The sequence below is a fragment of the Corapipo altera genome, unplaced genomic scaffold (genome assembly GCF_003945725.1).
Source record: "Corapipo altera isolate COAL_440 unplaced genomic scaffold, ASM394572v1 56, whole genome shotgun sequence".
Taxonomy (NCBI): Eukaryota; Metazoa; Chordata; class Aves; order Passeriformes; family Pipridae; genus Corapipo; species Corapipo altera.
The window spans coordinates 10,771,949-10,796,647 of record NW_020884896.1 but is presented as its reverse complement, the minus strand read 5'-3'; the positions used below and the strand labels follow the sequence as shown (position 1 = coordinate 10,796,647).

General features: G+C 36.6%; 2 protein-coding genes across 2 annotated transcripts in view; one reads left to right on the top strand and one right to left on the bottom strand.

Moving 5' to 3' along the window:
* Positions 1–24,699, top strand: part of NRAP (nebulin related anchoring protein) — a 50,366-nt gene that overhangs the window by 15,787 nt on the left and 9,880 nt on the right. Inside the window, exons 13-32 of the mRNA XM_027647872.1 lie at positions 36–143; positions 846–950; positions 3,311–3,409; positions 3,919–4,023; positions 5,504–5,611; positions 6,433–6,534; positions 7,043–7,240; positions 7,453–7,557; positions 9,825–9,923; positions 11,409–11,513; positions 11,989–12,096; positions 12,717–13,028; positions 14,054–14,158; positions 16,229–16,327; positions 18,144–18,248; positions 18,630–18,737; positions 19,189–19,302; positions 20,658–20,855; positions 22,748–22,852; positions 23,868–23,966. Of these exons, the coding sequence (XP_027503673.1) occupies positions 36–143; positions 846–950; positions 3,311–3,409; positions 3,919–4,023; positions 5,504–5,611; positions 6,433–6,534; positions 7,043–7,240; positions 7,453–7,557; positions 9,825–9,923; positions 11,409–11,513; positions 11,989–12,096; positions 12,717–13,028; positions 14,054–14,158; positions 16,229–16,327; positions 18,144–18,248; positions 18,630–18,737; positions 19,189–19,302; positions 20,658–20,855; positions 22,748–22,852; positions 23,868–23,966 (2,487 nt within the window). The remainder of the gene's footprint in view (positions 1–35; positions 144–845; positions 951–3,310; positions 3,410–3,918; positions 4,024–5,503; positions 5,612–6,432; positions 6,535–7,042; positions 7,241–7,452; positions 7,558–9,824; positions 9,924–11,408; positions 11,514–11,988; positions 12,097–12,716; positions 13,029–14,053; positions 14,159–16,228; positions 16,328–18,143; positions 18,249–18,629; positions 18,738–19,188; positions 19,303–20,657; positions 20,856–22,747; positions 22,853–23,867; positions 23,967–24,699) is intronic.
* The window catches only part of HABP2 (hyaluronan binding protein 2), a 32,970-nt gene continuing 32,407 nt past the window's right edge, over positions 24,137–24,699 (bottom strand). Inside the window, exon 14 of the mRNA XM_027647875.1 lies at positions 24,137–24,327. The gene's annotated coding sequence lies outside the window, so the exon portion shown is untranslated. The remainder of the gene's footprint in view (positions 24,328–24,699) is intronic.

Below are 24,699 nucleotides of genomic sequence, written 5' to 3'. Positions count from 1 at the left end.
TTTGCTTTTTTTTTTTTTTTTTTTTTTTTGTACAGCTTAAATACAAAGAAACCTACCAGAATGAAATGAAAGGTCATTATGTAGGTGTCGGCATGGACAAGAGAATGCTACATGCCATGAAAGTTGGCACATTGGCAAGCAATGTAAGTCTCTTTTAATCACACCTGGATGGTTGGTGCCTGCCTGTCTTTCATTTTTTTCCAGAATTAAGTTGATAGAAAACTTTAGATCATATTTTACCGGGGATCTGAAGAACAGACATGTTGGGAAGAGGGGAGATTCTGGAAACCCTTTTGTACTGATTTATAGCTCACTGTGTGGAAGAAGTTAAAATAAGAAATTTCAGTGATCTGGCAACATACTGAGATCCTGCGGTTTTCTTTGACATCAGTAGGATGCTGAAAGTTGTTTGTCACCACCCCCAGGGTCAGACCTTTGCTAAAAAAACAGTCTTTAATGAAGATTTCTGGATTCCAATTTAATTTACTGGGTTAGTCAAGAAGCTATTTCATTACATACCATTCCTTCAAGTACATTATTTACAAATCTGTAAGAAGCTCGAGAACTAAGCAGAAAGATAAAAGAGATGTGTCATAGGTGGAAGTTAAGTTAATGCTCCCACTGTTGGCACTGGATTAATTGAGGAGCTGAAAAAGAATCAATTAGTGGCTAAACTATGCAAATAATTTCATTTTCTTTGTCACTCATGACATTGAACTTACTTTGTTTCCTGCATTTAATATTAATATTATTGTTTCTCCTTTCCTCTTGACTGATTATTATTCAAACAAATGACAGCTGAAAAAAAAAAGAATGATTTTTTTTTTGTTCTCCTTGTGTTTCAGATAGCCTATAAATCTGATTACAAACATGATGGTGTTGACTACAATTACCCAGCTACTCTCACTCCTTCATACCAGACAACAAGGAAGTTGGTCCCTTTGAAAGATGTAAATAACTTCATGTTTGGTTTGTGGGTTTTTTTTCATGTGACTTGCACAGCTCATCATCTCTCTGTAGGAGAGATTGTGATAAATTGTATGTGTCAAACAATGATTTAATCATGGGAGCAAGTGGTAACAAAGTTAAAGCAAAAGCTGCAGTGTCAAGGGGTCTCAGAGGAGGAGGAAGTGCTGCCATGTCCTGTTGTTTGCTTCAGTTCAGCACAGATTGTACAGTGATGTGAAATAAGTGACTTCTGTCCTGTCCCTGCTCTGTGCTGCAAAACGTCTCGCCATCCTGGACAGCTTTAACAGCAGCATCAAGCACTGAAAGGATGGTGAGACTGAAATAGCAGTCTCATCCATTGTAAGTTCCCTGAAGATACGTGTTCCCTTTTGAGGGGGAACTAACTGGTCACATAAATGTCCATAACCTGCAGTCCATGCAAAAGAGATGCCCTCTGTGCTTGGGGTTGAGTTCCTGATGGAAAGGGGTGAGGAAATTTGTGTACTGCTGTGATTATATATGTTCTATAGATAAATGGAGGATGGCAGACTGCACAGCATAACATACTTTCACCTTTCACAAGCATTAAAAGCTTGATTGATCTCATCTGTGATTGGGAACTTAACCTGGGCCTTAGTTAGGATCATAGTCACTAGGCATCATGTATAAAATCAACAGGAAGAGAACAGCAGCTGTGCAAGGTGTTTCTGACTACCTAAGATGTACATAACCTGTTTCTTGCCATTGAAATTGCAGAAAAAAACAGAAGCAATATGCCCTAGAGAGGTCATTAACATTAAATGAGACTTATCTGGGCATAAATACCTCTTCCAAGAAAGAGGTGGTAGCATGAATAGCCAGAACTGAGAACTCTCATGTTTTTGAGGAAGTACTTGATATACTGCAGCTGTAAGAAATTACTACTGCCTCTTCAGTAGTAATTTCAGCTTTGTCTTTGTGAAAGTTTAAAAAAGTAAAGTTCAAGGTTTGATTGCTTAGTGTTTGAGAGAGCTGCATTCTTAAAGAATTCAAAGAAAGTAGGAATTCATGTCTGAAATGTACAAAACCTTTCAGCACTACCTGTGACTCTACAATTCATAGTCAACATATGGGTTTGAAACATGGAAATCAATTGGCCACAGAGATTCAGTTGCACTTGTCATGATCATCATCTAGTATTTTGAAATAGTCTCAGGACTCATCTGCTCCCTGATAACCAGCTTTGTTACTCTGAACTCTTTTAGGAATACAATTCTCTCGCACACTAAGCAATCACAAGTAGCAATAAATACATAGTTTCAGTTAAAAAGAAATGATCCCTTTCTGTGGATTTAAAATTCTCTGTGTCTCTGAGGAAGCAAATGAACTGTTTTAAGTACCTTGATCACTTTGGACCTGTGAGATAATTCAGCCCTTTCTTCCTAGTTTTTGTCATTCTGGCAGAATGAGTAAGTTTATGTGAGGATACCTGAAATAAGAAGGTTCTCATTAAAATAGTTTCAGTAACTCAAAGTCTCTAGAAATGTACTCCACTTTAATGGGAAAAAAGTGCTCTTGAGGAATGAGTTTTACGCAATGGGATTTGCAATGTTTGCAAAGTGGTGATTAACTACAGTGAATATTAATTATGGCCTACAGAGAATAATAATTGTGTTCTGTAGTATAACACTGAGTTCTTTGGCAGCAACAGGTTTGAAAGAAAGCTTTGCTATGATTTTTTAATCTTGCATAATTTTGGGCTTCTTTAGCTTATTATTGTTGCTACCATGTTAATTTGTTAGGAATGTAGTGGGCTCCAATCCTGATGGCTGATGTTAAAATGACTTTTTTTTGGTACCATATGTTTTTCTTTTCTCATCATCCACATTTCACCATACACAAAAATTCTGTGATTAATTATTACAGTACAACTCAGTAAAGAAAAAGGGTAAGAAAGTCCATTTGCTCTGTGCAGTATTACACTGGACAGACCTCTTACTAGACAGTTATAGTATTCCTTGTCTGAGAAAGATAAAAATGGACTAAGTGATGGTTAAGAATATCAGTCTTACAGCAATGTTTTGGGGGACAAGCTAGTACTGCATCTTTTAAGAATTTGTGGGTTTGTTGGGGAGGGGTTATAAGGAACTTCGTTTTCAAGGTGGGATAAAAACTGTGATCTCAGACTAGGAAATTTTCAGAGCATTAGCTCAGATCTAACCCAAAAGATCCTGACATTTTTCCTCATCTCAGTTTATTACGGTTTAAGTAATGTTTTATCTAGAGTGTTATTTAACAAAACTTTGTCTATTCAATCTCTCATTTTCCACTCTGACCATTTCTTCCTTTATTAAATCTTTTTTTTTATTTTATCTTAAATTAGGTAAATTACAGGCAAAGCATAGACAAGCTGAAGTACAGCTCTGTTGCCAACACTCCACAAATTGCTCAAGCCAAAATAAATGCGCAGCAGCTCAGTGATGTAAGTTCTGTCATCATTAGCCATCATCATTTATTAGAATTATGAGATAATTTGATTTCAGACCATTTATAGTTCATCAGCAGTTTTATAGCAAAAACAAGAGTACGTACTGAATTAAATCACTTCCAACCATATAGCAAGCATACCAGTAGGTCTAATGCTTGTTTCCATTTTTAAGATTTGTATTAGTGTGCTTTGTTAGGAATCTGTCTCCTGTGTATTTATTAATACATGGTTTTTAATAATATCTTTTGTACTTATAGATAATCAGTAGCTCTTCCATTTATAGAATAATGTTATGCTTCCTACTAATTAGGTTAGAAGTTATGAAGTTATGAAGTTATAATTGCCTTATTGCCCTCATATTTACATCAGCCATACTTATGAGAGTATCTAGAATGTGTGGCACTAATGGCCTTAAATTTAACAGCAATCAATCAGTCTAATGGTCATATTTTTAGTGAGTTAAAAATAACTAAGATTCTTGTTGACCTTTTCAATATATACAGTTGAACTACCGAGCTGAGTATGAGAAGACGAAAACAAACTACACTCTGCCTCAGGACGTACCTCAGCTAGTGAAAGCAAAAGCCAACGCTGAGTTATACAGTGAGGTAAGTCAAGACACTTGGAAATGTTGGCATTCATGATGCTGTTAACAGATAGAAATGAATATAAATATAAACATGATGATACTGTTTCTGAAAGCATTTAGCATTTATCATCTGCCTTTATACTAAACAACATGAAATATGGTACCCAGAATAGATAGGAATCCAATCTCAAGGACAGTGAAACCACTAGACTTTTTTTTTTCAAGACATTTTCAGATGATTTGAATTTCTTTAGTAAATCAGTATTCACAAAATTAACTGCTTCTGAGGTGATGTTAGCATGAAGAACCAACATTTTTACAGTTCTAATAACTCAAAGCCTGCTGAAGTCAATGAGAAGAAACAATGACTTCAGCAAACTTGGATCAAGCCCACTCTTGCTACCATTCATAATTCATGACAATATATAGAGATTCACTTGGAGACCTGAGTGCTAAAATCAAGTGCTTGCAGGAAAAATTGATCTTCTATTTTATTTTTAAAGCATTTTTCAAGCCTCCATTGTTGTAGATAGTTTTGGAGGGCAAAAAACCCAATAAGATAAATAAGTGCAAAATGAGAAAAAACCTCCAAACATTCCTGGTGTGACTTATTTTTTAGCCAGTTTCATAATTTTTCATGGTTGTGAGTTGGCCTTACTGGAAGTTTTTCATATCTTGTGTTCTTCCCTAAGTTTTACTTGCAGTGGTGCAAATAAAAAGTTGCAGTGGTGGAGAGTTGTGGAGCATCACCCATTGTGGCATGGGTGACCCTGCTCTACCGGAATTTCAAGTGGAATCTTGAAAAAGAGCTTAAAAAATATTCCTTTAACTTCCACTAACTTTCAGTAGTTAAGCACATGATTGTCATGCATTTAATCTACATTTGTGGTTTGTGTGGCTCATGAGTGTGATTTTGAAGAAAATCTGATTGATCGTAAGGTCTGCTCCACTGAGCTGTACTTCACATTGTGGGATGGTCTCAGAGCACATGAGCTGAATGCAGCCAAATTGAAAGATGCTCTCCAGCAGGTCATATAAAGAACTGCAGCTACAAATACACATTCAGTGCATGGGACCTGACTAATTCTGGTTTGGGGAGTGGGAATGAAAAATCCTGAAATGGGCAGTGAGACATTTGATTCTTAACACCAGTTGCTCTGTCCTATAGATCAGCTCCTGTAGGTCTACACTACTTGCATAAGAAGACATAACCAGAGGCACTTTTGAAAAACCTTCTCTCCCCTGTGTCTGTTTGAAAATGAGAACTGTTGGTGCATGTTCTGGAATTTAAAGTGCCTGTAAACTCCAAGAAAAAAAAATTCTCGACAATCCTGGACAATTAATTAGCTCAACATGATAATGAACTGTGACTTAAGAATATTCCAGTTTGTGGACTGAGCATTTTTAAACTTCTGTTTTACTCTTAATAATTTTCATGTTTCTTTGAAGATCTTGTGTGTTTATGTGTTACTGACATATTGCTGTCTTTCCTTTCTCAGATTAAGTACAAAGAAGGCTGGGAGAAGAGTAAGGGCCGGGGCTTTGAAATGAAACTTGATTCTCTGCCTTTACTTGCTGCCAAAGCTTCAAGGGATCTTGCCAGTGATGTATGTTATATTTAGTTACCTAGGAATTATTCTTTATATAAGTCTCTATAGCCCAGGGAAATAAAGCTTAGCTGGCTTCATCTGGATTTTTAAGTCCTGCATTTGGTTGCCCGTCTTTCTCACTGGCTAATGAACAGTTGGAAACTTTCTCAGATTCTGCTATCAAATTTCACTCTCTGAAAATTATTTTCTATTAAATCAAGTGTACAGAGCAAAGCAAAATTTGCACAATAGCCCCATAGTAAAATTCAACGTTTTGAATTGTTTATAGCCTCAAAATTACTGTTATCATTCACTACAAAGGGAATGCATATTTCTTTAATCTGCTTCTTTAGCATAAACAGATGTATGTAAAAAAATTTCCAAACAAAATCTTTCTAAACAACTTATATCATGGTTCTTACCCTTTGGAGAGGCAGAAAAGGCAGAAACTTTTTTATGCAGCTGGAAAGTGTTCAGCAGTGATGGAGATTATGAAATCTCACCTCATTAAGAAAATCAAATCTCGAATTCCTTGCTTGAATTGATCTCTTATCTTTGCCTTTAAGAACAAGGTAATTTAGCTAATCAGAAGACTTTAAGTTTTTAAGCATATCCTCCTCAGAGGACTGAGCCTTAAAGAATGAGGTTAAACACCTCTTAAATGAGACCAGCTTCGTGTCTCTGGAATTTCTGAGAAAATCTAGGAAATCTGAAGTGTCAAAGTGAGAATCAGATTAAGCCCTTCTAAATTTTTACCATCCAAATAATTATTGAAAAATATATTGCTTATCTTTCAAGTAATAGGAAATGTCCTTTGACTTGAACTGTTTTTTTCACAGATTAAATATAAAGAAGAATATGAAAAAACAAAAGGAAAAGCAATTGGAACCAAAGATTCAAGGCTTTTGCACTCTCTGCAGATGGCCAAGATGTTTAGTGAGGTAAATTATTCCTCTTACTCCAAAGGTGTTTTTCATAATTATGAATCTTTCAGCAGCAATATAGAGTCTGCCACTGTTACTGCTTTCACTGTAAGAAATTGTTGGAAGCATTTAACAAAATTGGTTTCCTTCCTCCCTCTGTTAATCTGCAGTGATTGCACAGTATATTTGTTCTCATAGGACATTTTGGGTTATGGTGTCCTTATTTTGGGGTAGGAAAATAATACCCCATTAAAACCTCAATATAAAAAGAAATCATATTAAAACCACAATATTAACATTTCTACCTAGAACTTTCAAGTCAAGAAAGGTATGTTTAAAAGTAGGATGCAATGTGATAGAGAAAATTCATGCTGGCATTTGGTTTGTCCCTTATAGGAGTTGATTTCTACGTGTGTTTGGGTTTTTTTTCCTTAATTTGCACAAGGACCCAAACAAGAGTGGTGATTTAAGACAGCTTTGCAATTTACTGATACAAACAACTTATTTTCATTGCTTCTATTTCTAGATTGCCTACAAAAAAGGTTTTGAGGCGAGTAAGGCCCATTTCCATCTGCCTATGGATATGATAAACCTGAGACATGCTAAGAAGGCTCAGGCACTTGCTAGTGACTTAGATTACAGAAAGAGACTCCATGAGTACACAGTGCTTCCAGAGGATATGAAGACCAAATGGGCAAAGAAGGCTTATGATCTCCAGAGTGATGTAAGATGATGTACACTCTAATGTTACAAGCAGTAAGAGGGCTTATAGAATTTTTCCGTTTCATGTTAGTTCTCATTTCGTATCGATGCTGTCTGATTGTACTGTGACTTTTTAAAATGTCTTTGCAATGTCTTTGAAACCGGAAAGGTTGCATATGTTCACTTGGAAACACCTGTGGACCTTGTGCCAATAAATGTAATTTTCTCCTACAGCTTCAATATAGGGCAGATCTGATGTGGATGAGAGGAGCTGGGTGTATCACAGAAGGAAGTCTTAACATACAACAAGCCAAAAAGGCAGGAGATTTGGTCAGTGAGGTAAGCAAAATGCTCAGGATTCTGCCTGTTCTAAGGTTTATGCACATTCATACCACTACAATACATGGAATAGGTAAGGAATTCCTAATAAGGAATATCTGATAAATGATAAAACTGATGGACATCATTTAGTTATTCTATCATTTAGGAGTTCTTTGGTTAAAGATTAAAATTATGTTTTCCCATTACATGATTATTGTATCAGTTTGTGAGGCAGAAGTCCCCATAGTTGTGCTTCCACCTCTTTTCACTCACCCACACATGGAGCAGAACAGCATTGAATTTCCTATGGCACATGCTACATGAAAAGCACAGAGGTTTTAAGGAGTAACACTGAAAAATTAGATATTTGTTAGCCGTGCTTGAAAATTTCCTTACTCTTTAGCAAGTAAGGGCTGTGACTTCAGTGGCAGCTTCAGCTTTTGCTGATTTTCATTACATTCTCTTGATTAATTCATGGTTTTGCACTACCATTAACCTTATGCAAGTATACTTCCTCAGCTGCTTAGCTATGGTTGAGTTGTCTCACTAGTGCCAGGAAAAATAGAGGACAGAGAGAAGAATAAATTAGGGGAAGTTTGACAAGAACGATGAAATACCTCTTAGTTCTGGAAGAAGAAACAGAAGCCAGTTAGTTACTGGGGATCACACTCTGATACCTTGGGTCTCTGACATCCTCTCACTACTTCTGCAAGGGGAAAAAAAAAAGACTTAGAAACAAAAGAAGAGCAGCTACTCTCAGATCTGGTGCCTTGCTAGGGACAGACTGACATCTGCTGCTGGGGGGTGCAGTAGTAATAATCACTTCCACAAATATTAATCCATAATGATCTGCCTTTACATTCCAGTGCCGCGTAAGGCCAAGAGATGGCTGACAGTCACTTAAACGGGAGACTGGTAGATATTATTTGAGAGATCTCTACTGCCATACAAAGCCTGGCATTTTGTCATTTCTTTGCAGAATGTCACTACATTGTGTTCCATGCAACGTGACAAAACATACTGGTTTTCATATGCCTCCCTCCCTTCCAGGTTCCTAAAATAAAGCTATGAGCACCTCTTTGAAGTGCTGCATGCTTTTTTAACTTCTGTTTTGTGTTCCCCTAGCAGAGACACAGTGCAAACTGATCTGTTCACCCATCAGTTCAAACAGAAGAATTTATCTCCTGAAATACCGAATAATGAAAAAAAAAGCATTTAAACCCTTTCTAGATGAAATGCCCCACTTCATGGTTAGAATAAGAATTTGACTAAAGTATACAAAAAGTGTTTGCTTGGTCTCCCCTATCATGCCATGGTCTTGAAATATAGTGCTGCATTTCCTTGTACTATGACAAAGATAGAAAGAGATGCTTATTCCACTCTCACGAGTGATGCAGAAGGCTGAGGCAAAGACATTGATTACAAACAGGTTTGATCTAAAGCCTGATGAAGTCTGTTGAAGTTTTCTGTTCCCTTTGGTATGTTTCAGATGTAAAACAAAAATTAAAAAGGAATAAAAGTAAGGTTAGTCTCACTTACCAAACTAAAACTCTTAGTCTCTATGCACATTTGTCCATTCAAATAGATTTTATATAAGTGCTGGTACCAGAAGAAGAATAAAGGAAAATGTTTTTTCCCATAGCCAAGACTTGAGCCTTCAGGAGGCCTCTCATAGCTGTTGGCCACAGAATGGCTTGACTGCAGTGTCTATGCTGAGCTCTGCTTTGAAGAGAACTGTGACATGATGGGGAAGATTTTGAATTCAAATTACTTTCAGGACACTGAAATTGCTTGCTCTAATTTAATTGTTATCTTAATAATTTACAAATATCTCAGTAGCATATGTTCAGTGATTTGAACCACACATGCACATGCTTGGGAAGCCTCATGGAAGAAAATGAGATACTAACATGGACTATGTGGCTTATGAGCTCTCCTGGGTCCTGATTTAATCATACCCAGTTTGTGAACCCCAGTCATTGGCTGGTGTGCAACCTAGGTCTTATAAGATATGTAGATAGTACATCTGGCACCAAAGAGTATCCATGCTTGGAGTGTTAGCAACAATGCATTTGGCATGCTCTTGTACTACCCTTCTCACCTCAAAATACCAGCACTGGGTAGTATTTGGCAGCTTATTTTGTTGACACCTGTGCTACAAATATCTTCTGAATTTACAGGGTACTTTTGGCTCTATCAGTCATGTACTTTTTGAAAGTGCTACATTCTGGGGGGAGGGCAAGTAGTGTAGAAAATTGTATGTAACTTGCTTTAATTTGCTGCAGAAAAAGTACAGGCAGAAGGCTGATGCTCTGAAGTTCACCAGTGTGGCTGACAGTTCTCAGATCAAGCATGCCAAGAAAAGCCAGGAACTTCAAAGTGATGTGAGTCTTTAACTGAATTTGTCTATTTGCAAGTAGTTTACTCATAATATGGCCATTCCTGACATAGGTACACACCGAAGTGATGGTGGAAGAGAATGCAGTCACAAAACCTTTCAATGTATAAAATTTCTTCAGATTTGTTTCTAATATTTATTAATATTATTAATATTAATATTTATTGTTTATGTTTAATACTCTCATGGAATTCTTTGAACCAGAGCAACAATGACAAAAAACAAACTCCAATCGAAATGGAAACAGAGGCTTCTCATAAATGATGTTACAGACCAGAAAAGGAGGGGATATCTCTACAGACAGTCTTGGTGACAAACTTGTGGGTGGTGCAGACTGGATTCAAGTATGGCTGAAATTTATTCTTGGCAGGATACCTGAGTATTCAAGAGTCATTAATGTCATCTGCACAAAAATTGGTTATCCACGGGGTATTAAAGCAAGGAAGGAAGATGACAGTAGACATTAGCACAGGAACTGATATACATCCATCCCAGGTTCTGTGTTTCTCTCCACTGAGGGCCCTGTCAGGCTACTTAAAGTTGTATCTGCCCTGTTAGACCACTCATTCTTCAGCTGTTATTATTTTACTTTTTTGACTCCTCTGTGTCAATAAAAACCTGGCCCTTCCTTGAATGAATGTTGTGTCAAACATGACATCAGACTGAATCAGAGGAGAGCACCAGTCTCCTGACTCCTGTTACTTATCTCTTGTGTACTGGACATGCTACCTTTCTGTACGTGTTTTGAAGTCAGAATAGTAACCATGGATTTATAGGTTTATAGTAGGGACTTTTTTTTTTTCTTTTCTGTGAGATGTAAGAAATGTAATACTCTGTGAAATGGGACATATTTTCATAGTTTTTTAACAGCTCCTCCAACAGATTTGTGGGCTAAAACAGAGCAATTCATTTCTCTGTTGTCATAGCCCTGCGAGATGATTGGAGATGGAGATGATTGCTACTTGGATCATAAAAGATCCTTGATATTTTCATTCAAAGTTGGAACATTAGTCCTCACTGGAGTATTATGTTAGCAATTACATTTAGGTCACAAATGTTCTCTGCAGATTCAATTGCTTAGTATTCTTCATTTCATCCCTAAAATTCTCTCTTTCTATGTCCTATTAAAGACTTTCATTGTACTTAAAAAGTAGCTGCAGTTTAACATTGGAAGAAATATGCTCTTGCGTACATTTCATACACAGTATAAATTACTACCAGCTTTATGGCCAGCTAAGTTATGTATCTTCTTCCATTTTCTCTGAAATTTAACCATGAGTAATTTGGTCAACCTGACTCTTTAGGTCAGCTTTTAAATTAGTATTTGACAAAAAAAATTCATGATGTTAAAGAATAACCAGATAAATTAACCCTAAAAAATCCCTGAATATTTGGTGTGTTTTAATCAGTATTCCTTCAACATTAAATGTGGACTGCTGCTTGCTGACCATGCTTTGCTTTCTGTGGACAGGTTGCCTACAGGTCAGGAAAAGAGCAGTTTCTTCATCAGTACACCATCAGCAAAGATGACCCTGTCTTCATACTGGCCAAAGCAAATGCTGCCAATATCAGTGAGGTACTGTGTAAGAGAGATTTGGATTCTTTCACTCTTGTGAATAGTTACAGCTGCTGTTGAAATATTTGTTCTGTAGATAAAAGTTAGGTTCTTTCTCTGAGTAAGTCCACGTGTTTTAGATGTAATAACTTTATATCTAAATTTAATTACTTGCTCTTAGTAAATACCAGTCACATCTGCTGTTCTGAAGACTTGCCACTTTTAGAGTTTGAAGCTGTGCATTTTTCACATGCTTCCAGAGAAGTGGCACATTGACAGTTTCACTGGAACCGGTGAGATAATGGGGTTACAGTAACCATAGTATCCACAGTTACAGTATGTAAGTGGAGACACCAGGATCTGATCCCTAATCATATGGTTGATGGGCATGGAATGTAAGAGGGACTCATGCTACTTGAGACCTTTCACAGTGAATATAGAACAAATAGAATATCTTTATAGTAATAAAGAGACTGTGTTATTGTCATCTCTTTAGAAACTCTACAAGAGTAGCTGGGAGAAGCAGAAGGAAAAAGGATTTGTGCTTCGTCTGGATGCTTTGTCATTCTTGACAGCGAAGGCAAAGAGGGATCTGGCAAGTGATGTGAGTATGGAGTCCATCATCCTTCTTTATTCTTAGGACAGCTGACAGTCCTGGTTGCTGCTAGTGTTGGAGATCTGTCACATATGTCTCAGTGCCCTGAGCCACCCTCACTCGATTCATGCTAAGGAGCAATGGAGGAGTTGTCTGGGTGATTGGCATTCCATAATTAGTCAGAAGGCTTGCTCTGAGCAATTCAGAGCTTTTCCCCACATGCTGACTATGTTTTCCTATTCTCATTTTGACCTGAGGGTGAATTTTAGAACTCAAAATGAAGCAGAAATCTCCGTGAAACATCATAACTTAATACGTCTATGCCTGGCCAGAAAATTCCTGCAAGAGCCTTCTGACCTCAGAACTTGAAGAATGTTGTTTTTCCTAAAGAGAGCCAAAAAGAAAAGATTTCTTACAGCTTTTTGTGAACATATTATTATTGAGAAAGGGTTTGTTCTTTATAAACACTAATTTCTAAGGTATTCCAGTTCTCCTTTGCAAATGATCTTCTTACTTACTTTATCGAGGACCCAGCGCGTCATAACAGCGACAGACTATTGTTTTACACTGGTAGAGCTGTCAGTTTGGCAGCTTAGATAATTTACTCTCAGTCTCTATTTTCTTCACAGATTAAATATAAGGAAGGGTATGAGAAGATGAAGGGTAAGCTCATTGGAGTAAAAGCTGTGGAGGAAGATTCGAAGATGGCTCATTCCCTGCAAATGTCAAAGTTGCAGAGTGATCTGGAGTACAAGAAGGCCTTTGAGGACACAAAGAATAAGTTCCAGGTCTCCATGGATATGGTTAACCTTGTCCATGCCAAAAAGGCTCAGAATTTGGCCACAGACAGAGGATACAAGACATCCCTCCATCACTACACAGTCCTGCCTACTGATAGGAAAGTGGCATGGGCAAAGTGGGCCTATGGATTGCAAAGTGATGTAAGTCCAGAGCTTGATGTCTTTCAATACCCTTTCATTCAGCCCATTCTCAGCCCCAGTTAGGGCTGAATTTCTTCAGACATTTATGGTTTTAATACCATGACATGTTCATGCACCTAATTTTTCAGCTATTAAACAGTTAATATTAAAACAGTAACCACTTATTTTCTCAAGACATATATTTAAATTGTACAGTGTCTTTGAGGAGAGTTATGATTCTGTTTATGAGCATGGCTTCTTCAAAACCTACTTCAAATATTAATAACACACTAGGATTCATATGTGATGTACATTTATTTTTTTTTCCTAATGTGCAGGGCAGTTAAATAATGTATAGTGATAAAATTGGTGATAAAATTCCATATAGAGACAACATGTTCAGCTGTAACCATCAGATGAACTGTGTGATACTGTAAACAGTTACTGTGTTAGATTTTGCATTCTGAGGTTTTAAGTCAGAACTTTTCAAGACTGAGGTAGAAATGTGTACAGGTCTTGTTGAGGTATGGCTGCTGAAACCCTTTTGACACCTTTGAGAAACCTGACTTACAGTCAAGCTTTTGAAGTTCAGTACTGTTGGTAGGAGAGATTTTATGAGGAAAGTGAGAAGTACTCCTGTACTCTTCCTCCTTAAAGACACATGGAAAACCAAACCAAACAAAATGCTTTCCCTCCAGTAAAAGAAAATGGTAGGGTTTGGGAAATGCTAAGGATCATTTTCTTGTAATTGCAAATCTTGAATTATCTTTTAAGCAATGCTCTCTTTACTATAAAACTGAAGTTAGAGTAAAAATTGCAAGCAACAGTAAGGTGTAGACTACTTCTAAAAATTACTTTGCAAGTGTTGGTGAGTCCTGATACTTTTATTTCATTCTGTATTTTTTTTTGCTTTCCTTAAAACAGTAGTGAACAAAACAAAACCAGGTACTAATTTGACTTGGTTGTTGTTCCTGAGATGTCTCAATCTTTTAATGGCATTTTAAGTGCATGAGCATCAACAATAGGATTTTTTTTTTCTTTGTCAGAACCGATACAAAGCAGATTTGAACTGGATGAAAGGAGCAGGATGGATAGCCACTGGGTCATTAAATGTGGAGCAGGCTAAGAAGGCAGGAGAACTCATTAGTGAGGTGAGATTTCATGACAGCATGTATCAGAATTTGCTGCATAATGCGTGCAAAATGTCTGTATAAAATTAAAATAATTTCCACTCAAAGGGGAAAGAAAAAGGCGTACCACATGAAAGGCCTCAAAACCAGGGATAGGACTGGTAATTAGAGGGAAACTAGATACCAAACACATAGCAGTAGGAGTCCATATAGCCTTTGCAAAAACAACGTAGGTGACAAATGATATTATGAATAATAATGGCAATCAAACAGTGCTCAATTGCTACCCACTAGCCTACCTTTTTAATGAAGCAAAACAGGACAGATGATTAAAAGATGGAGTCATTGGACCCAGAACCTTCTTTTGTAAGAGATACATGATCCTTCTTGCTCCTTTTCCATATATATTCATGTTAGCTATTGAAATTCAAATAGATATCTCTGTCTGTAGCAACCTATCAGCCCAAGTAATTTTTATTCTTATTTCTCCCTATAACCATTATCACTTACAGGAGAAGGCAAAGTCTAGAATCCTTTGTGCCCATCCCATGAGGCCTTCAAATGAAGTTTTGGTGGAAATGGTTAAAATATTCTGTTATTTCACAGGGAGTCCTAGTGGCCAAATCTATTGCCATAGGAGACTGAATCCTGTGATTTTTAGATACCCATGATGCAGGAGTCATCCGTCCATTCACTCAGTGAGAAGAACAGCATAACCATGGGTGCCCTGTCTCAGAAAAATAGTTATCCTTTCACAACTGACTGATTGCTAACACTACTTTTCCCCCATGTAATCATCTATAGTGAAGAAGGATGATTTTTTTAGACAAAATAAATGAGATCCTCAGGTAGTGTAAAGCAAGGCAGCTTCATAAAAGCTAGTACAGTAATGCTGGCTGGAACAGTAACAGTGAATCTGGATACCTATTCCATTTTGATGTTATAGTAGTGAAAACTGCTGAGTAGAAATTTCACCTGCTGAGTTGTTCATCTTGACCTTTTCGTGAGTGCTAAACAATGTTGGGTTGCTATGAGCCACGTCCTTTCTTACATACACACTTCTAAAACTGCTAGAAGGCAATTGCCAGAATACAATTTCTAGGAATTTTATGTAGAGATGTTCTGGTAAACTCTGCTTCGTCTCTAAATCTAATCAAGAAAAAGCATAAACCACTTTTGTCCCCAGTTACACTTACTGCTCCTTTTAAAGGGATTTCTTTCTGAAACCAAAACATTGCTTATAAGCTTATAATACCTTAAAAGTGTTTATGTGTTTTACATTAGTATTTTGAGTCACCAAAGGGTCAAGATGTTGCCTCAAATAAACTTCTGTAGATCACAGCTCAGTTTAAAGGAAAACGACATGCCATGAGTTCATCACAGGCATTTGGAATATTTAGTATGTGCTATTTGGAGAAGTTATAAGAGTATTGATGTGTTTAAGGAAACTCCTGCAGGAAGGGAAACTGTTAGTGACCTGGTCATGTGAAAAAAATGTCATTTGGCGATCAAACAGCCTTAATCTTAATTATGTATATTTAAAAAAAATTGTCTTAGAAGCTACTATGTGTCCTTTACAGCAAGGAAAATTAATATCATTATCTAGAAGATATACCATAACAATAAGGTACAGTGCCAATGGCTGCACAGATTTGATGTAGGTCTTAGAAGGAAACCTAAATCACCAAACAGTAAGTTAAATAGTTGACATTATTAACACACTTCAACTGTATATAATTTCTTGCTTAAAGAAGGTATGGATGAAAAATATAATCAGTCATACTCTATTTGAACTAATCTAATAAGATTTTAAAATCCTAGATTCTGGAGTATTTGGGTAGGCAGAATCTGATTTGGAAATGTTTTCCTTATATTTAGAGAGAAATACTTCAATACTAATTGGCAAAAGGTTATTGTTAAATTGAAACAAATATTAATCTGAAAGTACCTAGGACATAAAGATGAGGAAAGAGGAATAATAATTATGTTCACAAATTCACTCTAATCTCCAGCAACCTATGATTTTTCTCTTTCAAATAGCATGAAAGAGCAGCACAAAATTCACAGCTTTGATCTTTTTCTGCTCAACAGAAGAAGTACCGTCAGCATCCATATGCTTTGAAGTTTACCAGTATTAAAGACACTCCTGAGATGATCCAGGCTAGAATTAGTTATAACCAGGCTGTGGATGTAAGTTATAATGTATATACATTATGATTATAAGAGTGGTATCCTCTTTGAACGACCTGATTGAAGCACTGGCTTTCTCTCTCTTTCTTTCTCTGAGATTATCCTTGGGAACCATGAAACTTTTGTGTTCTGGTGTGGTGCATCCCACAAAGAGCATGTTTCTAACTTGGAATGGGAAGTCATCCCACTGAAGTGAATGGGATTTTCAAATAGAGATAGCTTTCTGTCCAGTTCTTTTTCAGAAGCAAAACTTAGGAGTAAGACTGACCTTTGACCTTCAGAGACTTCTGGCCTTTTGCGATTCATTGAGGAAGAACACATTTGGGGTTCTTTCCCCTTTTCAAACAAATCTTTCAAATTTTAGTTTCTGCATATTCTTCAGAAACAAAATGTAAGGCAGCATGACAAGGAAGAAAAAATAAATTATTTCAAGCTGTCATCCTGCTGAGAGAGAAATCCAGGAGGGGAAACCTTAAAGAAAGAATTGAGGCTGTTTGGTGTTTAAACATGTTTATTTTTAATAGAAGAGCGATTTAAAAATATTGTAGACTTAACTGGGATAATGCAGAAGCGAATAATAAGCAAAAGTCACTCAAAAAAGACAAGTTTCAAACATGAGAGGATGTTTTATTGTGAAAACAGATATTTTTAAAGTGAAGGAGAAGATAAAAGACTTTGTGTAAAACATATGCTATTGTAATACTTATAGTGTCTGTGCCTTTGGTTTAATTAATAAGATCCAAAAGGCTTACATCTCAGACAGGATAAATATAAGTCATTTTGTTCCACTGAGCCTCAGTCAAAATCAGTCTGGTGCTCTACTTCTTCACATGTCGAGTTTTTATTAGTTTTCCTCTTAAGGAGCTGCAATACAAATGGGCCCAGTTGCTAAAAAAGTGGCAGCAGGGTGAAATGCTTCATTCTAACCTAGAGAGTCTCAAACTCTTCTGCAGAAATAATGGCTTGGGAAAGGCAAGTCAGGTGGTCAAGACAGAGGTCATATCTAAGGCCAAAAAAATGGGGTCCGTCTGTACTCATCTGAAAGTTATGGTGCAATGTAAGAAGAAACTAAGCTAGGAAAAATTAATATGAAAAATGAGAACTCTGCATAGTCATTGCAGGCAAAGATTCAGTTAATTGTACAGAACTCATCTGTCTGCAGACATCTGAAAGTTAGATAGTCCTGGGCCAACCCTATATTGTTCCTTCAAAGGTTGATGCAAATAGCCTTTGAGGTCTGAGACATACACCTGTTTTATGATGGGATCAGTCACCTTTTGATGTTTTTTAGATCTCTTACCATTGCCTATTGAACACCCCCTTGCAACTAGCTATGGAATAAATTTGGGGTAATTACACAGATAATTACCATCACATTTATCTGCTAAAAAAACCCCCATCTTTGGAGAGATGTGTTTGGGGAACTTCAACTCTCCAAATTTCTGTGGAATTTCAGAGCACTGGTGGGCCACTCATGGCTGCACATCCTTAATAATTGCTGTTTATTCTTCTTCTCCCTACTCACATATGTTGGAAGTCTTGACAAATTAATATTCAAATATCTCAATTTTCATATACCTTGACTTACATGCTCAAAACTAGGAGTTCCTCTCTAGCATACTCTAGCTGACAGGTGTATCAGACTCCCAAAGCTTTTTGAGTACATTTTGACTGATACAACTGTCTGTATTTATTAATGCTACTGTCACTTTTCTGTAGTGTTTGCTTTTCATTAACCTGTCTGTTAATGTTTTAGTGTAAGTAATGATTGAATGTGTAGTTAGTACTTGCTACTGAAATTCATCTCTATTTGCAGAGGCTGTACAAGGAGCATGCAGAGAGTATAAAGCATCAGTATACACCAACGACAGATCTTCCTGAAATCCTTCAGGCCAAATTAAATGCTATGAATATCAGTGAGGTATAAATCTAAGTTTTAATATTTTAAAGGAAGGTTGATAGTGCTTTGCTGTTTGTCCTACACAGGAAATCATTGTAAATTTCTTTCCTTTCCCTTAGATCATTCTATGGTCTAAATATTTCTGAAGTAATATGGGAAATTAAATTTCTTATCAAACTTCTGCTACATTAGAAAGATTAAGAATGAACAAACAAATATATTTTCATAATGGATATTTGTCATGTGATAATTCCTGTTGTGCATCGATAGTTTTGTTTACTTTAAGCCTTTGCTTTAGAATAGAATGAAACTAATGTAATAACATTTCTAGGATCTCAGTAACGCTGCACTGTCAACCCTCTGAACAGCAACTCTGCTTTATTCCTGTTCCATATTTCCTAGATTCGTTACAAGGAGTCCTGGGGAAAGATGAAAGATGGTGGTTATCAACTGAAACTAGATGCCATCCCCTTCCAGGCAGCAAAGGCTTCGGGTGAAATCATAAGCGATGTATGTGAACTTATTGCTGATGTTGTCCAGTAGGATATGTCAGTCATTCCAGACTGTATCTGCTCTGTTGAGTGACTCTTGATGGAAGCAGCATGTCCAGCCAACTCTACATCTGGGAGACATCTGGCCTTGGACTAGTTAGTTGTGCTTTTGAAGGCACAGCCATAATGAAGTCTTATTGGTAACTAAGCAAAGGAAGGTTTATGAAAGCAAACATCCATTAGCAAAGCTGACCAGTTTACCTGCTGTAGTGACTGGGCGGTCACAGGGGTTGTTCAGGAGCTGTCAGGTGAGGTCTTCTGAGCATCTGCTAAAGATTGATTCAGATTTGTTATCGCAATGAGTATCATCAGAATTTATTGTCCATAGCGCTTTTTTATTCAGGTTTCAATAATCAGACTAATGCTTCTCTTCACTCCTATCCACATTTGTATTCTTATTTCCTTTTTAGCACAAGTATAAAGAGGCATTTCAGAAAATGAAAGGACAGATGGCTGGTTCATGTGGCCTGGATGGTGATATTCATATTGCTCATTCAGTCCATGCAACATCTCTGCAGAGTGATGTAAGTAGGAGAAATGAGATGGGGGCATTTTTTTAACTGATTTCCTAACTGTAAGTAGTTCCTTATGGAAGATGCATTTAGCTGTGGACTAGCTGTGGACTAGCTACTTATTTAAAACTTAGGGCTTTCTCTTCCACTTTCCAGATATTTTAATATAATCATGATATTCTTGCCATTCTTTTATGTCATTTGGAGTAACAATAATTTTACAATAAAAAAAGGCTGTGTTCTTGCACTACCCCCTGCTGCATGCCACTGTTTCCTTGCACAGAATATTTTACTCTGTAAAGGCAGGTCTATTTGGGAATTAGCAGTGGTCTTTGTACGGAAGTAAATTAAATTTGGTAGAGACACAAAGTTTTTCAGTGTTTATTTTCAATTTACTGTTTTCCTGAAAGACCAAAGGATGAATGAATTTATGAAATATCAAATTGGACTTTTTTGGTTGGGGAATGGTTTCTACTTGGTCTTGAGATACACTAAGAGTCACATCATTTGTTCATTGTCTATAAGAATTGCAACTGTTCAGTGCATTTTGAACACTGTGGCTTGATCCAGAAGGATATACGGGAGTGTGTTCACGGTTTTCAGAAGTGTTGGTCTTGTACTGGCAGTCTTTTTTGTGTGATGGTATGCTTAGACACGCAGGTAACAGTAAGTGTCTGAAGAATTCATCCGTCTGTCAGGTTACTTTAAGTCAGTTTGATGATCATCAATAACTCTGTATGTTCATTATTCCAATGAACAGCTTGAACATCTTGAATTTGCATAATCTAATAGGGAAATGTCATGTGAAAAAAGTTCTTTGAAGATTTCTATGCCTTTCTTTTCCTGGACAGAGACCATAAGTGAAAAACACCCCCACCACTAAAAATTACATTTAAAACTGTGAAATGAAACTGGCCAAATCAACAAATATTTTGAATGAGGATTTGTACTAATTCTAATATAAATAAGGCTGTTTGTATGTTATCTTCAGGCAGTACCTTCCTCTTTTTGTTGTACTTTCTAGAAATGAAATGAATTAAGATTTCATTTACCAGTTTGGTTAATTCTATAGATTTGATGTATCCAGTTTTAACAAAAAAAGAAAAAAAAAAATCTCAGCTTAATTGAATATAATGTAGATAGCTACTTTTTTGATGAAGAATAGGCTACCACATATTCTAATTATAACTGTTGATCTTTCACAGTATAGTTAAACAAGTTAGGGAACTTACTTTTAAAAAGAATAAATTATACTTGAAAATGGAGGAAATGTGGAGAATGTCTCTTCTGATCAAAACCTGAATTCTCTTTGCCATGCTGGGATATGGTCTGTTTTTAATTTATGTGGTCTGTTTTTAATTTAATAGGTAAAATATAAGCAAGGTTTTGAGGATACAAAGTCTCACTTCCACCTGCCACTGGATATGATAAACCTGGTACATGCCAAGAAGGCCCAGTCTTTGGTCAGCGAACAAGAATACAGGCAGCTGCTACACCAGTACACCTCTTTGACTGATGATGTGAGGTTGAGATGTGCCAAGAATGCCTACAAACTACAGAGTGAGGTAATTGCAAAAAGTGATATTTCCCGCTTGGTTCTGATGCGAGATAGTTCTGCTCCAAATCATGACAGCTGACAACGTGTGTTTGAGCAGCAGCTGAGAGATAAACAATGGCTGTTCCCCCTTGATTACATATAGGAACAAGACATTTGTCTTACTGGGCAGTTGTACAATATGTGTGATCACACTGTACTGAGAGATAAAGTATAGTAGTCCTTGATGATTCGTAGAAGAGTTTTTGCAAGTGAGAGTGATTGCACTGTTGGTGAAATGCTCTTTTTAAGGTCTTGTTAACAATGCAAACTGTTTACCAACTGGTATTTTACAACTTGGTTTTCATCTGGGTGAAATTCATGTGTGCTCCCACAAGAAAGATACCTGTTGTTAAAAATCTGATTTGTAAGAGACTTACAAACTCTGGCCCAAGACATACTCATTGAAATTCTAAGAAGTATGAGCTTAACTCCCTATGTAGTCTTAGTAAAATTATCTGGATATTGCCTTATGAATTAGTAAGCAGAGCCATGAGCAAAGGCCTTTTCATAGATCACGTTGTCTCTGGAGACCTCAGAAGGGGATGTATCTTAAAAACTTGTCTGGGCAGAACATGCTATTGTGTATCAGTTTAACACTTTCAGCCAACAGACTTAAAGATGGCAGACTGCGTTCAAACAAGTGTAAGTATCAGCTGCCAGTTGTGCTGCCCTAACTCGGGTGAAAACACATGTAATCAGAGATTCTGAGGAAGGTTTCCATCCATGCCTGTCTTTGAGTTGAGTATGAAATGCTAATTGGCAGCAACACATTTTAGGGTTGCAGAATTTACTCTCTTACCAGCTGGTGCTAATAGCTAACAAGAGGTGAGGTCCACGCTCTAGCTTTGTGCTCTCTTTTCCTTCTGATTCACAAAGGATATTTCCCATAAACAGCATCATGGTGCCTTTGAGTCTAAGGATTAGCACTGGACAGACCTGGATGGAATAGGAAGTAGTTCTATTCTCCTAGGCAGCTAAAAAAAATAAAGGCATAGTCTATTTCCATTATAAGTGGTTGACTGAACCAAAACACCTCATTAACTAAAGCTGGTTCTACCCTCAGTAAGCAGTAGCAGTTTCTACATATCCATCAAGTAGGCAAATCTACTCTTTACTAGTTATTTGGTCTTTACAGATCTTTTGAAGCAGAAAATAAGATGATCTTCCTCCTCTTCCTTCTTGTTATCAAATCAAATAATATTGTTTTAATGTATGTATCAGTAACTGATTTATAACTTTTGAAAAATTAATATTTACAGTGAGTCACTGCTAGATTTGTTGGTCTGGAAAATATTTTAACAAAGATTGTACAGTGGCTTAGTGCAATTTTCCTTAGTGTTCATTACTTATATTATGACCATTCAGAACCATTAAAAAATCAAGGCTATTTTGTCTGTAGTTTCTCTTATTTAAAAGTTAATAGCTTTTATTTAAATATACTTTCTTATAAATAAATAATATCTAGCTGTGATTCACATATTATATATGAAAAAGATTCCTGTACCTAGAAAAGGTTTTTTAAAAGTTACAAATGGAAGCTAGGATTTGAAGTATTATTTTTATACTATATATCTCCTATATAGAGTATATACTATATATATATATATATGTATATACTATTTATATGTTACTGAGACTCAATGGTCCTCAGAATCTTGCATCTCTACTGTAGATCTGTCACGGCTGTATGCACACCGACATACATAAGCACAAGATTGTAAGGTAATGCATATGAACTCTCTGTGGTAGATACTAATTTTAATGGATTTGTTTGAATATGGTTATTGTGTATTTTTGGGTGAATAAATATAGGGCATCTCAAGTGAAAACCTGTAATTACTTCTGCTTGGTTTTCCTTAGAATTTATACCGCTCTGACATGAACTTTATGCGAGGAGTCGGATGTATTACTCCAGGGGCTCTAGAGATTGAAGGAAAGAAGAAAGCTTCTGAACTCATCAGTGAGGTAACAAAAGAGGGTTTTGATTTCTCCACTATGAACAAGAGTTTGCCAGATGTCTTTCTATTAAACTGGGCTGGCAAAGTGACTCACTGGATAATGCAAGACTCCCTCCCCTTACTTTGATCATTCCATTTGTGTCCTAACTGCAAATGGGTGAACCTGATGGAGTTCAAGGCTTTGCAAACTTTGGTAACTTTTTTTGTAAATATTTTCTGCTGTGTTTCAGACCCAGGAGGTAGTTATTTTATGTTATTTATTTTAGAATTAAAATGCACTTTTTTGACTAAACATGAGGCTGTGCCTATCTATAATAACTGCCTTGTATTGTTTCTCCAAAATTAGACTGTGCTGTGGACTACCCAGTATATTCCACTGTCCTCAACTCTGCCCCTGCTTTACAATCTTAATCTGTTTTTCACTTGCTGCTTTTGTGTGTTATTGTATTTCTTTTATTTTCTCTGTCATGTTCTCTTTGTACAGTCTCTCCTAGTTTCAAACCTTGGATCTTTTGCCCATATTCACATAGATGTGAAATGAGAAAAAATAGGAGTTTTCTTCTAGTGAATAGATCCCTGCTTGCAGTGATCTTGCAGTTGTTTTGTTAATTGTTCTTATATAGGACCACAGGCCAGGTGGAACCCTGATTTTCTGACAAAAAAGTTTGGTTGGCTTATGCATTTCCGTCTCTCTCTAGGTTGGATTACCTTTACTGTAATTCCACTAGCCCAGGTTAATGACACCAAGGGATGAAATAACCTCATTACTGTTTTCAGCATATTTAGCACAGCAGCATTATTTAATTTTTTTACACCTTATTCCTTATTTACTTTTCATTTCCCCTGTGAGACTTGAATGCACCAAATTCAGAATAGCAAAAAGTAAATTAGTCTGAGGATTAATAGACAAACTAGAGTTTTAAGCACAAGAAGTAGTACTAGACCACTGGTATTGGAAAAAGTCCCTTGTCTGACAAGACAATTTAGTTATTCTGTTCATTTTTCTTTGTGTGTGAACTCAGAGTAAATATCGTCAGCAGCCACATTCCTTCAAGTACACATCGGTGACAGACTCTCCTGGCCTCCTTCATGCAAAATTCAGCAATATGATTGCTAATGAGGTAGGCTCTCCTAACGTGAATCAGAAAATATGCTTTTCAAAATGCAGCAAGCTGGGGATGGAGAAGTGGGAAAGAGACAACCCTGTTCTGAAAGCAAAATGCATCAAACAAAAGCAAGCATTCCTTGTCTGTGCTTTTTCACAGTTAGATCACATTTTATTATTTCCAAACATTTAATACATTTTTAGTTCAATCTCTTTGAAAAAGCTTAAATAGTATCCATGCAACAGAGTCCCATTATCAAGTTTTTTGCATGAAACAGACTCAAAAATCAGGACTATGGGGTGTTCTTGAGGGAGCTCATTTGCATAGTGTGGTCCACTTTTGAGGACTGCGTAAAAAAGAATCACTTTTCTAAATTCTGAAAAAAACAAGACAAAACTCATAGAAAAATTATCAAAATTATATATGAGGAAAAAATTCAAGCTAGAAAATGTGGCCAGTCTACCAGAAACAGCTACCCTTTTATTTAACACACATTCATGATGCTCTTAACATTCTTAGGTCTACTTTTGGCCTGCTGGGAACATAAGAATGCAAGGATAAGAATGCAGTGGGTTGGCATCATTATAATATATTTATAAAAAATAATGTAAATGGTTTTTATACCCAGCAAAAGCCCCACATCTTTATGCCCAAGAAAAACTTTGCAATTGCAATGGTAAAATCTTAGCTGTTCTTAATGATGGCTGACTATAGTTGTCATAATCATTGACAGTTTAAGCACTGCTGT